This window comes from Ptiloglossa arizonensis, chromosome 6, assembly GCF_051014685.1.
Source record: "Ptiloglossa arizonensis isolate GNS036 chromosome 6, iyPtiAriz1_principal, whole genome shotgun sequence".
In the NCBI taxonomy this organism is placed as follows: Eukaryota; Metazoa; Arthropoda; class Insecta; order Hymenoptera; family Colletidae; genus Ptiloglossa; species Ptiloglossa arizonensis.
Genome location: NC_135053.1, coordinates 24,611,213 through 24,627,658, shown reverse-complemented (window position 1 = coordinate 24,627,658; position 16,446 = coordinate 24,611,213). Strand labels below are relative to the sequence as shown.

The 16,446-nt window shown below is 54.4% G+C and overlaps 1 protein-coding gene across 6 annotated transcripts in view; it reads right to left on the bottom strand.

Annotated features, from left to right (window-relative positions):
* Positions 1-16,446, bottom strand: part of LOC143148348 (Krueppel-like factor 6) — a 371,579-nt gene that overhangs the window by 38,648 nt on the left and 316,485 nt on the right. The window contains exon 1 of one of the 6 annotated variants that reach the window (XM_076314625.1): positions 727-801. The exons of the other annotated variants lie outside the window; for them this stretch is intronic. Within the exon in view, the coding sequence (XP_076170740.1) occupies positions 727-786 (60 nt within the window). The 5' untranslated portion in view covers positions 787-801. Of the gene's footprint in view, positions 1-726; positions 802-16,446 lie in introns of those variants that run through there. 6 annotated transcript variants of the gene reach the window in all.

Here is a 16,446-nt window from a genome sequence, read left to right as displayed (position 1 = left end):
ACGACCAATGGTCGCCAGTTACGCGCCAGTTATCTTTACGATGTAGGCCAGCGAGTCGAACGTTCCGAGCAACGGAACTACCTCGTTGAAAACTCGGTTCCGCCTCGAGCGGAGGGAGACATTTTTTACAATCTTCCACGTTCGCGCGTAGAATCTCCCGTGCGACGCTCGCGGGAAGCTCTCGTTTATCGCTGCATCGATTCCAAGATCGCGAACAGAGTTATCTAGCTCCCGGTGGTCGTTCTCTGTCGGCCGGTCCAACTCGGACAATAATCCGGAGTTCGATTCGTCGAGGTTTTGCTTCGCTCTCGAACGATCGCACGGAAGTTTACTTTCGGATCATTTTTCCTCGGTTCGATGGAATTCCATCGGGGAACGAGACTCGGGCGTAACTTTTCCCAACGAAAACCCAACGATCCGGAGATCGTTGACACTCGCTCGGAGGAATTTTTTCGAAACTGGTCGGGAACATCGGTTCGCCGACACTCGTGACGAACGAACCGACCCTGTCCAAGACTTCGGACCAATTAACCGCGACGCTCGTTCATCTTCGAGCGCGTAGCGGCGGAATGGTCGCTCGGTCGCTCGCTCGCTCGCTCGCGCGTGCGGCATCGATTCCGTCGACAGGCCGTTTTATCGTGGTATCGGGGAGGGTAATAGCGTTGGCTAAGCAAACAGCCGATTTTTATTAGCCTCCGTCGTCCCTTTGTGAACCGAGGGGCTTACCGTCAAGAAGGAATCCTCTTGCGTCCGTCCTCGAGCGTTCTCCGCCGATCTCCTTCTCATTGTCTCGTCTTCCCCTGTTTCGGGAGGGTACCTTCAAAGCACGGAATCAGCCCCCGCGTAGATTCGGAACACGAGAGGGATCAGTGCCAAGGATCATAGGCTCGAAATTCTCAGAAGAACCGCAAACTAACTGGCTTTCGTTGCACAGTCGAGATCAAACAGATTTTTCGTCGCCACGGGGACACGGCCGCGTGTTCGTGTTCGTGTTCGTGTTCGTGTTCGTGTTCGTCCTCGGTACGGGCACGTGTGCGAGCATCATCGTGTACGTGTCACCGACTCGAACGAGACCTTCCTCGACGGCTCCGCGTTCCCGAAGACGCTCTTACCGCCGTAGGTCGCAATCTTCTACGCTCTCGAGCAAATCGAGCAAAAAGCTCCTCGTCGACGTCGAAACCGTCGTAGTCGCGGCTCCTCGAGATCGCTCCCGCATTCCACGAGATTCTTCAGCGGTAGCCTCGAGGTTCTCTTTCTACCCGCCACCCCGCATCCGTTCTTCGCGCGGCCGCTCGACTATTTTCCGCGCACCCTACCCCGCGTCTACGTCTACCCCCCGCGCGCGAGAAAAAACTTGTCCGCGTCGAGCTACCGACGCGACGAAACCCGCGCGACAAACGAGTAGAACGCCATCAACGCTGCGCGTTCTACCAATCGGAACTCGTTACCTCGCGTTTCTTCGCGTCTACGGTAGAACGGATCGGTTTCTTCGCGACGAGGTTTCCTTTCTTCGTTCTTAACGGTGAACGTCTCGATCGACGTTACGTGCCCGTGCACGCTGAAAATTATCGTTCCCGACGCGGAACAGTTCCGAGACGAAACATCGATATCGACGATTCCTGTCCTCCCGATTTACTTCCGCAAACGTAACACTTTGGACCACCCCGAACGAATCTCGGATACGAAGAAACGTCGACGGTTGGGAATTCTTTTTCGACGTTGCTCCAAATTTTAATTCCGAGGTTGATACACGCGAATCGTATGAAATCAAACGTTTCGTTCCGACCTTCGAAGGTCCACGATCGCGCAGAAATTGCCAGACGCTGTCCACGTTTCCCTTGCGCGTTGTCGGAGAGCAACGATATCGGATGACCATAAGGCGCGCGCGGATTGTGTACGGTTCTTTTTCTCGGGACTCTAACGACCACGATCGAGGGGACTGTAGACCGTATCCAGAGACCCGTAGAGTACACGTGTCACCGGTGTTACGATTCCAAAGTTTTTCTTCCAAAGTTTCACTTACACGGTTTTCTACTCTGTTTGTTCCATTGTACCGGATACGCGAGTACCCTATTAGCGCGATAACCTTCTCGCGGCGAATAAATACTTTTTATCGGCGCAACAACGACACACACACGCGGTATTGTATTTACCTCGGGGATGTTTTTTCGGCTCTCGACGACGCTCGAAACTTACGAAAGACGCGCGTCGCGGCTCTTCACATTTTTCACCGTGTGAAAAACGTGCCGTGAAACGGTCATTCCTCGGTGGATGACGAAGAAATCGAACCTTCGAGTGACGATCGAAGCGAGCGAATCGCGGGCGAGGAACGCAGATCGGTCGTCGCGTTTATGCGTGCGCGAACGGTCGAATCGACGCGCGTGGCGTTCATCGAATTCGACAGGGACGGCCGGAAGCCGGACAGAGAAGCGGGTAAAACGTATCGACGGTTCCATTCGTCGTGAAATATGTTTCCGCCGTGTCCGACCGAACGGTCGGTCCGTTGCGCGAGTCTTCTGTTCGCGATAAATGGCTGGGACGAGCGTGCAGAGGTGTCGATACGTCACGGTCCGCGGCTCCGAGTAACGCGGAGGTATTTCACCGCGAAGATTCTAGATACCGCTTCGCAAATTAAGCACGCGAGCGCCGTGACAGAGCCTCGCCATCTCGGAGACTCGTTTATCGCCGACAGTGTCGTAAAGCGCGATTCGGGGACAGCTCGTAAATCTCGTTCGATCTTCGCCTGGCTCGAGAATCCATCGATTCGAAAAAAGAAAAGAAACACGAAGGAATATCGTTCGCTCGGTTAAAGATCGAGACGCTTCTCCGAACCCGTAATTCTATCGGACTCCCCACGCTACGCGATACAGCGCGAACGCAAACGGTTCTACGTTTCGATCGTTACTTCGAGTCCTCTTCGGGAATTGGACGTTGATTTAGGTCACAACCGGGGCGATACCGAGGCAAAGGTGGAAGGGATACACGAGCGATACCACGAGGGCGACCTTACGAACGAAAACGATCGAATCGACCTCTTTAACCCTCCAGTTCGTGGAAACGTGTTACATCCGGATCTCCTCTTCGAAAATTCCAGATGGAAATTTATCCACGGTGCGAACACCACCGTACGCGCGTGCGTATCTATCCCAAAGCGTGCACGGAGGACCGGGTTTTCACTGTTGCCCCGAGCGTCAAAATATCTAGGCACGGTCCCTGTTATGACTGTCGTTACACGTTCCCAGTCTAGTTACACCCAGTACCGCCTTAGGAAGGAGGAAAATTAATCGATACCAGATGGTGCTTATTACCGCTTAAACGTAGCTTCTATTTCGATTATTTTTAACGATAATTGCATTTACCTAATTCCGTTACGCTTCGTCTCGTATCTCGAGATTTTTCGAGTTCGAGACGTTTGCCTCGTGCCTCGAGATAGTATTGCCATCGATTCGGCCCGAACGAGGACCGATGTACGACGATCGAGAGCCACGGGACGGATAAAAACGTGCTCGCATCGAGCGACGATACGTTTCGTGCCGGGTATTGTTCGAACGACTATCGTTCTATTCTTCGCTGTCTGTTCACCGTTACTTCTAGATGCAACGAACGTGTCAGAACTCTCGTATTACGGCGCACGGTCGTTGCGTCCCACTCGTAATTGCGACACGCGTGCTTCGACGAACTACGGCCGTATTAATTCGTCGCGAGGGCCGCGGCGTTCGTCGGATTCCATCGAATCGTTCATTCGCGAACCCACGACCACGAGAACGAACCGCGATTCCCGAAACCGCGCTGTATGAAGCGTAAGAAGGAGATAACAATCTCGGGGGGTCGATGGCGTAACGAGCAAAGGGATAATAAAAGTTTCGGCAATAAAGATCCGCGGCAGTAAAAATCAAGCTAGGACCCCGGGACGGTAATGGGCCGTGAAAATTTTAAAAGCTTCGGAGCTGCCCCGATCGCAATATTCCGTCGGTCGTAGAAATTCCTCGCGATCTCGGCCGCTCGCTCTCGAAACTCTACCACGCGACTAACGAGGAACATCCGCGACCCGAGCCCCTTCCTTCCGCGATTTTGATTCGACTTGGCCGATTCGTCGAGAACAGGGTGTACGAATGTTTGTTTATCGACGGTGAGTCGAGTTCCAGGGACGAAACTCCAAAGTCGAAGAGACGGTGATCGTTACTTTCTCGCGAATTTTCTTTCCAACGTACTTACGTCGTGCCATTCTCCGCGAGGAATCGCTCGAATTCGAAAGACTTTCTCGCGCGTTTAACGGACACTTTCGTCACCTCGAGTCGAGAAAAAACCGCGCGTTCTTCGTTCTCACCGCGAACCCGCGAATCTTCGTGGAAAAACCGAGGGGGAACGGTTCGCGTAGGTTCCTCGCGAGTTCTCGACGATATTTACCCGCGACTCGGGCAGGCCGCGAGAGGCGACATTAGCCTTATCTGTATTCACGAGCGCGATATAAATTGCGTAATAAATCGCGAGGCAACTGTCGCGGGGCTGAACGTCTATCGCGAACCTAATTGGTTCACGTGCAGGTTGCGCGCGCGAGTACACCGTGGCTGCAGATACGCACGGACGAAAGCGGAAGGGACGCGAGCACGGCGAGTAGCCGTGGAACAAGGAAACCCGAGACGACGAGGCGTCTGGGTTAGCCGGGTGATACGATATAGGAGGAGAACCCTTGGGGGGGTAGAGGTGGCTGTGTAAATTGCGACGGGTGGTTGGACGCGGCAGGAGCATCGGGAACCGTAGGGACGGAGCGGAACGAAGCAGGGAGAAGCCAGCGTCGGCTCCGTCTTCTTCTTTTTCCAGCCGGCGCGGCACTCGGTCTCCCTTAGGGAGTACGCCATTGAAAACGCGATTTCTTCCTCCCTCCCTCCCTCCCTCGCCGTCTTTTCCCTCCTTTTTCTCTCATTATCCTCTTCCTCGTTTCATTCTTCGTCCGCGAGAATCGGAGCATTCGCGTACGGGACTGGCTTTTCGCTGGCTCCGCTCCGCTCGCTCACCGCGCCGCGTCGGCCAGTCGTAAATCTGCGTAATGAGGCGTGTCGAAAGGCGGTGTACCTGACGAACTATAATGCCACCGACCGACGATCGGTTTTGGCTCTTTCATGCCCTGTACATTCACCGAAGATTCTTTCAATATCCTTCCGTTCCCGTCTGCCGTGCCCGGCGACGCTCTCCACCCCCCTCCCACCCTTCCTCTCACTCGTTATTCGTACAATTATCCGAGAAGCCTTCTTTTCCAGACCGCGTGGAATCTTCATTAGCCCGCGGTTACGAGCTGACCACCGACCGAATGGAAACTTTATTGCGCGAGCCTTGCAACCGAGTCGGGTTGGCTAATTTAACGATGCTACCGACGCCGGAGGCCACGGCCGAACGACCACCGCGATCAATTTCCCACGATTTTTCATACCGAGTTTCCTCCTTGTTGCGATTCGAAACGAACCGAGTAGACGAATTCTCTTCGCGAAGAGAGAGGAGCTCTCGCGCGCCTAAGAATAACAGATTCTCCGTACGGAGGAATAATTCCAACGGACGAGAGAATACTTTCTCGCGAATACGATCTGAACGGCAAATTTGATCGATCGCTTCGTTTCGACGCGGACACGCGCTCTGTGTCGACGAAGCGGAACTCGGTCGACACCCTCGCCACGCGTTCAACGACGTGTCGTTCAATGACGTTCCACGGTCCTCCGTACACTCGATTTGAACTTGCAGCTCTTGCGGAACGAAAATTGATTCATCGAGAAATTTTAAATCGTTGGAATGCAACGACTTGGGCCAATATGGGCCTGTGGCGGCGCTACCCACGTTTATCATCAGAGGGAAACTGACCACCGACCGTTTCCCGCAAGTGTCCCGTGTATAAGGGTCTCCCAATGTCCCGGCGTATAAGGCAAGGCCTACTAGGATGCCTCACCGACGAGTCCACTATCAGGCCCGGGATGAAACGCTACCCCCCTCTCCCTTTACCCCTACCTTCGGACACTTAGGACCGCTAAAGGCCCAATACGTCCTAGGGGGCGTGGTGGGTACCACCGTCACCTGTTTTCGGGCTATTGTTGCAACGTGACAACCCTGCACAGTTTTTTACTCCGTACATCGGTTATATTTCCTACGCAAATATATCTCACGCGAAGAAAAATTAACGACTCAAACGAGGAGAGTAGTTTCCACGATTCGTGGAAATGCTTCGCCCGAATCGTACACGCAGGTTGAGACTCTGACGATGCCACAGTCGCGAAGACTTCAACGGCGCGTCGCTCCGAGCGTTTGTTCCCGAGTTTGTCCGCGAACCAAGTTCGAAATTACTTCGCGCAAAGGCCTCGTCCCCGTGGCGCTTCATCCCTGAGAGATATACCGCGATGCAAATCCGCTACAACGTGGATCGATCGTGCCGGAGAAATCGCGATGCAAACGCGCGCGAACACTCTCGATTTCCAAGGGATAAAATTGGGCGCGTGGAGCGTATCGATTCGTTGAGCGCGAAAATTCAGCGTTCCTCGTCGCTCGGACTACTTCCGGCCGTACCTAACGGGCGACGATCGATGTCGCGAAAGGGGGTGTAGCGCATTAATTCGTTAAAAATGGTTCCACGAGCAGCAGCAACGGCGTTCCTCGGAAAAATCTTCCTTCCGCGCGGTTGAATGGCACGGATCCCAGACCGACACGGCGGCGGCGTCGGCACCGGTAGACATTATTAAATTACATTTAGAAGCGTCGAGCCGGGGCGACGGGGCGACGAGGCTGCGCGACGCGGCGTGGTGGGGCTCGGCGGGGGTTTAGGTGCTAGGGGTGAGAGCGACGACGGTGGAGGAGGAAAAGTGGCGGAGTAGGGACAAAGAGGGCCGGCGCTCGCTCGCGGCTGTATATATTAATTTGCTGCCGACAATACATATTCAAGTTGGAATTCATACGCTGTCAGAGACAGCGCTCGGTCGACTGAATAGATAGACATTATGGATGTCATACGGAAGCAGGAGTGCCGAGAGAGGGAGGGAGGCGCGACGTATGGGAAGGTAGGTTTGCGCGTACGGTTCGCGCTGCCGCGACCGACGCGGACCGCGCGAGAGACCGAGACCGATAAACGCCGCGAAAGAAAGAGAACGCGCGAGCGATGGAGCGAGAGCTGGCCCCACCAAAGGGGACAACGGGGAACAGGGGAGCCAGAGAGACTGCCACTGCACGTTCCGGCGTGACGTGACATCCTATTCGAGAACACGCGGCGCATGTAACGAGCGGTTCCGAAACTTCTCCGGTAACCGTCGAACGGGCTTCGGGGGTGGGGACGGGGGCTACCTGCGTTTTACATCCGCCGTTTATTGCTCGACCGCGCGGAAACGTGCCGCGAAAAATGCGACACCTTGTTGCCTTGGATTTTCATACGGCTACCCATGGGACACGCTCGTTACGAACGGGGGACGGTGGTCCCGCTCTCCCCGCGAGCGTGCACCTACGTGGAGCACGATCCGCGATCCCGAGCGAACCAACGACCACTTGGAAATTCCAACGAACCGCTTCGGTGCACAATTTTCGAAGGAGAACCTCTCTACATTTCCTCGAGAATATACACCGGACCGGATCCAGCCATATATCTTTACGGACGTTGCTCGAAATTGATTCCCGTGCGTCGGACGCTGTCCCCGCTGTTATTGTTCTCGCACGGAGATACCTCCTAAGATGGTTCCAAAATATCTCCACATGTCCGAAATGGAAGTTTTCGAACCGTTGCTCCCGAAGGGAAGACGAATAAGAGTACCGGGTTCTTCGCTCGGTACTACGTTTCACGATGTACACGATTCGAGTGGAACGAAGACGCATCATTGTTACGATCTTCCGAAAGTTTCCTCCTCCCTTCCTAAGACGAGCCACGATCTACGTTCCGCGAAGGCTCGCGCGGAGGGCGTCGTTCCACCTCTCCCGGGTATCGAGGTCGTTCCTATTCGTTATCGAGGACGAAACGCGCAACACGGTTCCAGTGATCCATCTAATTAAGTAAACGCCGACGATAAAAGGAGTCCCGTTCCCGTCGCTCTCGAGAATCTGGAGCAGCTCGCTGACGCGAGGATTACACGAGTTCGAGTGTGAATTTCAATTCCGATTTGAATTAAGATAAGAGAGCGCAGGTCCGCCCCGTATTTTTTCCCGATGGAGGGGATCGGAGAGGAGCGGGAGCAGCTTGCAGATGCTATCAAATAACAAGGAAAATCTAATTACGGCCGGAAACATTCGCGTCGGATCGTTTCTGAAATTCTCCGGGGCGCTCGATCGACGACGTCGACGACGACGACGACGACGACGACGACCTCGTGAGCGAGTTGCGCGTTCGCTTCCGGGCGACCCGTTTCCTCGGATTCGTCCTTAGAAACGGGTCCAGCCGCGCGGAAGGAAAGAAGCCGCGATGGGCCCCGGGCCAACGTACGTATATAGAACGAGAAGCCATCCGCGGATGTACGTGCGCGTAAATCACCGCGCGAAACCGAGGGAAAACTTCGAGTCCGCTACTCTGTTCGCCGACGAAGCCGGAGGCCATAACTTTAAGCCGCTCGAGTTGCTCAACGACGACGACGACGACGACGACGACGACGAAGACGAGGAGGACGACGAGGACGGAGTTGCGCATCGAGACGCGCTGTCGACTTTCCACGGTTCCGGTGTTCCATTTACGGGAAACGCGCGTGAAACGGACAACTGCTACTCCGGCTCGTGCCAGAAGAATTTCGAGAAGGGACTCCACTTGGCAGATTTACGGTCTCGGTACCTTTTTATCTTTGTAGCGGTGACAGCGGCCGAGGAATACGCCACATCGAAGGTTCAACCCTTTATTTCTCGCGAATACGTCTATGCAACGCGCGCGAGAAAAGTGAACCAACTACGAGCTCTGTAACAAAGCTTGTCAAACGTTACTCGGTGGTACAATGTGGTTCGTTGCGAAGGCTCGGCCGACGCTGAGACAGAGTCAGAATCGAATGAATAGTAACGACGCAGCGACCGGAGAAAAGATCCAGCGACCGGACGCTGTAAAAGTGGCTTGTGTCCTTCGAAGCGGTAGTACGCCACTCGAGAATGGACGATCGTTAACGCTTGGAAAACTGAGCGCGAGCGTTCGGAGCGCGCGAGCAAATGCGCGCAGAGTGCTCCAAGTCGATACTCGTGGTAGCTTCTTTTTTCTTTTTTATATCCGTACACTTTGAAGTTTAATCCAGGGATCGAGGCACCGCGGTAACGTCTTTTCGAGGCCTATCGGAATACGAGCGTCGATGGAACTCGCGATTTATCGCGCACGGGACCGTTTGCTCGCGCTGGACGCAATCTCGACGATTTCTCGCCGCGAAACGAATCGTTTCTCGAGAACACGCGACGCGAGTATCGCCCGCAGTCACGAGCGCGCTCGTTCGCGCGGTGCTCGTCGATTATGCGAGTTTGCGACGCGAGGCGACGCGACGCCTCGTGAAAATAGTCGCCTCGTGGCGAGGCCGGTTCACTTTCGACCCGAGCTCGCCATTTACGGTGGATCGCGCGTGAAAGTTCCCCGGCACGAGAGATGCCGGCATCTATCGAGGACGATGGCACCGATTATATCGATCCCCGGCGATTATTCCACGACGGCCGTGTAACCGTAGACTTTCATCCTCGATGCACGCCTCGTTCATTGTTCCGCTCGGGCCTCTTGAATCGGCGAGCGGCCACGCACGTGCTCGAGCCCCGTCAGCCGTGCTACTTTCGACGGTGATATAATGGGGCCAGGTAGAATTCTACACGGGCGCGCACAGTCGCCGCGCCGGGACACAATGCCCCGAGCTCGACTTCGCGACTCCGGTCCTTCCTGTAACAATGGATTCCACGGCTCCCCTTGAAAAGGAAAGCTACGTTTTCTTATGTTGGCCCGAGATCGTATTTCCGCGGATAATAGCCGAAATCGGCCCCGAGATTTCGCTACCGTACTCGCTGCTCGCGGACACCGACCGAACGGAGATCGCCGGACCGAGGAATCGAACGCGACCTCGTCTCGATGTTCGAAAATCGCGGCTAGGGAAGTTTTTATCGCGACCGGAGTCGAACAACACCCGCGACGACGATCTCCCGATCGCGAATACGTGCAACAAGTTTTATCGACGACCGAGACTTCGTCGAGATCGTTGCCATCGAGACGCCAGTATCGCGCGAACGAACGTTTCGCGTTTCGGTAGCTAGAGAGCACCGGGAGAAACCTACGGGTCGATTATCGTGGTAATTTTCCTTCGATTATTCTTTCGTTGCGCAACGCTACGGTATCGCGGTACCGATTGTCTCCTTTCGCCCGCGTAACATCCGTATTCGAAAGATACTCGATCGAGCAACGAGCTTTTGCAAATCGAACGAAAAGAGTCGAAAGCACCGTGCGCGTTTACACGCTCCGAAATGCACGCCACATCGCGATACTCCTCGCGAAACGGAGCAACGATAACTTTGCTTTTCCCCGAAAGTTATCATCGACGGTTCCCCCGATTCCAGCCGAAACGCACCGTCGAGCGTCGTATAATTCGATATTACGCAAGAAACCGGTCGCGAGCGTGGGACCGAGTCAACCTTGGCGGGCCCTTCGAGAAGAAATCGATCTTTCCCAGCGGCTCCGAAAACGGGCAAAGAAACGAGCGGCGGTTTCCAAAGCGAGACGAAAGGCACCCGGTCGCGCTCCGAAAACAGACCGATTAACGAGAACCCGCGAACCGATTCGGTGACTTTCCACGAATCGCCGTGCGCGACACCTGCTCAAACTCGCCGGAGTAATTTTAATTGAAATATGGCCGGTGCACGCGCGGACTCGCGTACCTCCTCCATCGAGCTCCAAGCCGCGTTTGCCAACTGGAAAACGGAACGTTCGTTGTTTACGAAAAAGGGGATTAATTGTGTTTCGAACTGGAAAAGATACGCGGGGGCGTTCCAATCACGGAATCGAAATGTGCAGACGAACCACGAAGGTTCCCCTCTTCCTCGCGAAGAGCACTGTTTCGCGGTAGAAATTTAAAATCAAAAGTTGCAAATAATTCCATCTCGCCCGTTAACGTCGAGCGTTATCACGGACGTCTGGAACAAAGTCGCCGACACGGCGTTCGCTTTTCTCCAAGCCGTCACTTTTCTTTAACGTTTTTCCGATTCACCGATCGGAAGATATCGGAATCGTCGACGAGTATAGAACCACGATCCGATATCGTACAGGAGGAAAAAGACGCGCGTAACGAGACACGCTCGTTTCTCGCTTAAATACGCGCGCAGGAAAGTAGACGGTTCGATCGAACGGTTCCCTCGTACGGATAGACCGAGCGATCGTACCGAACGATCGTACGAGTTGTACACGTCGCGACGATGGACACTTTGCGATTATCGTTCGAACGATCGTATCGACCGATGTACGAATTATCGGTGCGTCCGTAACTCCCCGTTACAACGTCGTTCCGAGACTCTGCCAGCGTCGTGGCTAATTTATCGTAAACGGGAGCGCGTAGAACGCGAGACAAGATTCCAAATATCGCGTCCGCGAGTACGTAGGAAAAAGGAATAGGTGGAAAAAGGAACGCGCGGAGCGAAACCCACTAACCGGGTCTAATGAATCGCCGGTAGCCGCGGAGACACACCGACCCCCTTATTTATAGTAGCCACAATGCTTCCTCCTCCTCGCGACGCTCGCTCCGCGATCCGGACACGCTCGCTCTATTTTTCCCGCGTAATTTATTCCCGTGAAAAAGTTCCACGATAAATTCAACTTTCAGCGTTTCGGTATCGCTCACCCTCCTCCTACCTCGAACGTTGCCTCGTTAACGACTCGATTAGCTCACGTGCTCGTCTGTTTCCCTCCTCCTTCGTTTTTCCTCCGTCCTCCTCCGTCCTCCTTCGTTCTCCTCCGTCTCCTCCTCGGCGGTCCGATGCATAATTCAAGCGTTATACGGCCCGCCGCGAGGCAAAGACTGCGCGATCAATTCCTACGCCGCGCAGCCACATGGCCGCCGGACCGTGGCAAACTATTTCTAACACTCGGCATTGCCTTTTAATGGTTATTTACGGGCGGTGCGCGCACGAGAGACCGATCGCGAGCCTGCTTTTACCGTGGAAGAGACCACGATCGACACCGACCGCGCGTGCACGCGCGTTTCGTTTCGATATCTCGGTACTCGCGCGACGAAGATACCCGACCTCTCGTACCGAAAATTCTTCCCTCGACCACCAATCTCGAACCTATCGGAGAGAAATCCGTTCGCGAGACAAATTTTATCGATATACCGTTTTTCTTTCACAATTATTACGCGTACTTTTCACTCGCGTGTCTCCTCGGTCCGCGCGTACGGAACGGTTTTTAAATTATTCGATACGAAAGGGACTCTGTAACCGTATCGAGGGACAATTCCCTTCGTAGCATCGGTTACTCGTGAAATATTCCACCGTGTCGAGACAGAGATCGGAAAGTCCTGTAACGTCTCTCGTTGCTCGCGGATTTCTATTCCGCGTACCGTTATACTTTGCAGCGTTGCATAAATAATTCGCAAGAAAAATAAAGGACAGCGCGAAGAGCGTTGAATCGGTTTCAGGGCTCTACGCGCGGACTAAAAACGACGTCGTCTCGCGTTTCTTTGCGCCCGAGCGCGGAAACTTCGGCCCGTTCTGATTTATGCCGCCGGCGAAAATTAATATTACGGCGGTTTTAATGCTGTTTGGTCGCGCAGCGGTTGGCCAATGAAAAACCTCGGCGATCGTTAACGAGATACCTGCGCCTTTAGCGGGCGATCGCTCGTTAATTTGGATTTCTTATCGGGCCCGCGACTCGCTCGAATGATAATTAAACGGATACGCGTGTAGCGAACAGTGCCACTAATGTTACGTTTCGTCGGTGGTCGAGGTTGCTGACTTTAATTAAGAGATTTACGACACGTAAACGCAACTGTAAACCGTGGCTACGACAGGGGGGTGGGAGGGAGGGACGGGGCGTAAAAAGACGACAAGGGAGCGGAACGAAAGAATCGAGCACGTGACTGGCCCGTGTATTCAACGTAGACGAAACGCTACGTCCGCTCGCCTCTTCTCCAAGAGTTTATTCCTGGCGAGTCGGTAATTCCTGCGAGCTGAACCGTGAACGACCGCTCGCGGAAATTCGGATAATCCAGAAACGGCACCGCGCGGTTCCAAGTATTTCCATCGACGCACCGTGCCTCGATGTACCGTCGTTCGGTAGATACGGTCTCGTAAGATAGTGCCTCGCGTAACGTTCCAACACCGAGACCGCCGGTAATATACGTACGCGGACCACCGCTGGAGAATTTTCCATAGGACCCGATCGAACCCGAACGACTCTCGATGAAGAAGAAGACGATCGATGGGAGGATGAAGACCGATAGCGAATCCTTACGACAAACTCTATCGATACCCAAGACGCTACCACGCGATCGATGTTTTCTTCTCGAGTTCTCCAAGATCGCCGAACAAAATATGTACTCTCATCGAGTCGAAGAAAAGCACTCGTTGGACCAACGAATCCGAAAGATGGATTCTTACTCGGTTCGATTATCCCCGAGAATCGAACTACGCAATTTCCCCTCCACCCTTGCGAGTCGCCGAGCGTTTCGAGCGTACTCGCGGCGACACGCCTATTCGGCAAACTGAAACGAACGTTCCACGATGACGCAGCGGACGGTCGTTCCGCACGCGTTCCCTTTCACTCGCTTCGAACGGAAAAAAACTCGCGTACGCGCTTCGTTTTCCATCGAACGGTACGAGCCGCGTCCAATCTTCCGCGAAATTCTTCGATCGCTCGGAAATATTCGATGCGCGCGACGGAGGACACGACGAAACTTTCCTCCTCGAGGGTTCCCTTGGAAATTTTATCGGGAACGCGTAAAAGGGGCCGTTTCCCGAGGACCTTTCGCGCGAGGTTCTCCCCGTTTCCTGGTTTTCATTCCGGGCAGGTTTTAGACGCGGATGACGCAGTGAAACGCGGGAAAGGCGCGACGGTCGCAAACACGAGGAGGACGAGCGACAACGCCGTGGAACAGAGGCAAACCGGGGCCAGGGGGACGGAGAGTGGGCGAATCGACTTTGTTGCTCGACGGTTTACACGGCCAATCTCGCTTTGATGTGCCTCCCGCCTCGCTGTCGCCTCCCCTTTCGACCCTACCAACTCCCGCAACCCCTTACGACCGGCAACGCGCACAAGGATCGCGTCTGTCGTGCACGTGCACGCTCGCACACGTACTTACGCCTCGATATAAGTGTGCGTTTGCTCCGATCCGCAACCTCCGGTTTCCGGTCCGTGAACGCGTAGTCGTGTGCAAACCTCCGCGCTCTCCAAGTACCAATGAGAGGGGCGGGAGAGGGAACGAAGGGGATCCCTTGCGGTGGCGACGAGACGTCGAGAATGAACGAAACGATGCTCGCGATACGATAACTCGTTCGACGATAGAGAATCGGGCCCACTCGTTATCGATAAGCGAAGCACGAACGCAGAATTTTTCTTCGAAAACAAAAAACTAACCGATGATCCCCCATCGCGAATCCGAGCGCGAACCGTATACCCGAGACGGAGAACGTTGCACGAAACCGAACGTCGTTTCGCATTTGTTTTCGAGAACCTCGAAGATGCGGGGATAGAGACATTAACCGAGTTTCTGCAAAAACTCGCACGTATTACTCGAGAAATACATCGTCGACGGTATTGCTCGAGAAAATCCGAAATATACGAGCCGGTCGCACCGGTCCGTAACTCACGAACGTATCGCGAGACCACCGGTAACCAAGGAACGCGCGCGCTTCGTGCACCGGGTCATCGGTGGAAGTTTTCGAAAAAACATTTGAAATCGTGGCCCTCGATCGATTCCCGACTACCCAACGGAACAACCGAGACTCTTGCGTTTCGATTCGTGTACGCGCGAACAACGTACACGTCGATCCTGTTCCAGCTCGGACACCTCCGTAAGATTGTACGGGTCGCGTAGTTGCGGTTTCACGGGCGTATAAATACAGCGCACGGTTTCTCCGCTCTATCTTGCAGCGCAAGTGCACCGACACGGTTAATCGATCGCACCGATCTGTCCCTCCCCTCTCCGTTCGGTAGCTCCGAATCGCTTGGACGAAACAGCTGCGCGATCGGGGTCCGTAATCTCGGCCTAACGCGATTCACGGGCTAACGACGTACTTTCGTTGGAATAAGAAACACCTGTCTCCTGGCCCGGATATTCGAAAACGTTTATCTCGCGGGAGACAATCGGATCGGTTTTTTCGATCGTGGTCACCGACGGTCTCCACAAATTTCGTTAAGGACGGAGCTGGCCACCGAGGTTCCAGGGAAGCGAAACACGTTCAGGGCCGACCGGGGAACGCGACGCGTCGTCGACGAGATTTGCGACGCCCGGGATAAAGGTAATTTCTTCGGGACGGGCTTTAGTTTGCGCGCCTCGTACGAAACACCTGCGACCTCCGCGTCCGGATACAAAGCGGACCGCTCCGTAACCCGTCTCCTCTCGCAGAGCTCTTCTTTTCTTCCGTGAACGAGGCTCGACGAACACCGTGAAACTTTCAACGAAGAACTCGATCGATCTCTTTAAAGAATTTCACGGATTCGTACCCACCGAGCCGAAACGCAAAACGGTTCCTTTTCGAAAAATTTGAACAGCACCGGAATCAATCCACGACGCGAAATGCACGGATCCACCGTCGCGGGATCGAACGGATCGTAAAAATTCCTTACTCGTCGTGGAAAATCTCGAAACACGATCGTGTTCTTCGCGTAGCCGAATAAAATCGATCTCTCGATAAAGCTAAGGGGCACGAAAGAGGATCTCGCAAACCCGCGAACTTTACGAGTGATCGTGAAAACGAGCGTAAAGCAGCGATTCGCTATCTCGGAACGAGCCTGTCCCACGGGTTCGCGCTTACGCTCTTCTCTCCCGAGCCGAATTTACGCGCGACGGTGGTCGCGGAATCGCCGAAATACGGTACGAAATTTACGCAGCGAGCGATGGCTAGGACCGGTTTTCCGTGTCCGAGTATCGCTACGTACGAAGAGAGACGTACGCGAGTCGATCGCGAGCGACGAGTAATTTCTTTCTCGCGCCGGCGAACCGGGGTACAGGGAGGAAAGAGGGCCGAGAAACGAGAGTGCGTTCGATCGCGCGCGCATAAGTACACGCGCGCAACGTGTCGCTTCGCCGGCGTGGAATCTCCCCTTCACTTGTTGCGCCTTCCGCGAATACGAGGAAGTCGTTTCATCCAGCGGCGACGTTCCTGGAACGCGAGCTAATTGCTGGCGTCAAATTGTATCGCTCTTACTTCCCGGGATCCCCGTCTGGATCCGTAAAACGGTACTTTAATTACCCCCCTCGACACCCCCCTACCACCTACCACCTCCGCAACCCCTTCGGCGTGCCGCGCCGCGCCGTCTCGTTATTATTTTCCACGACGATCGCG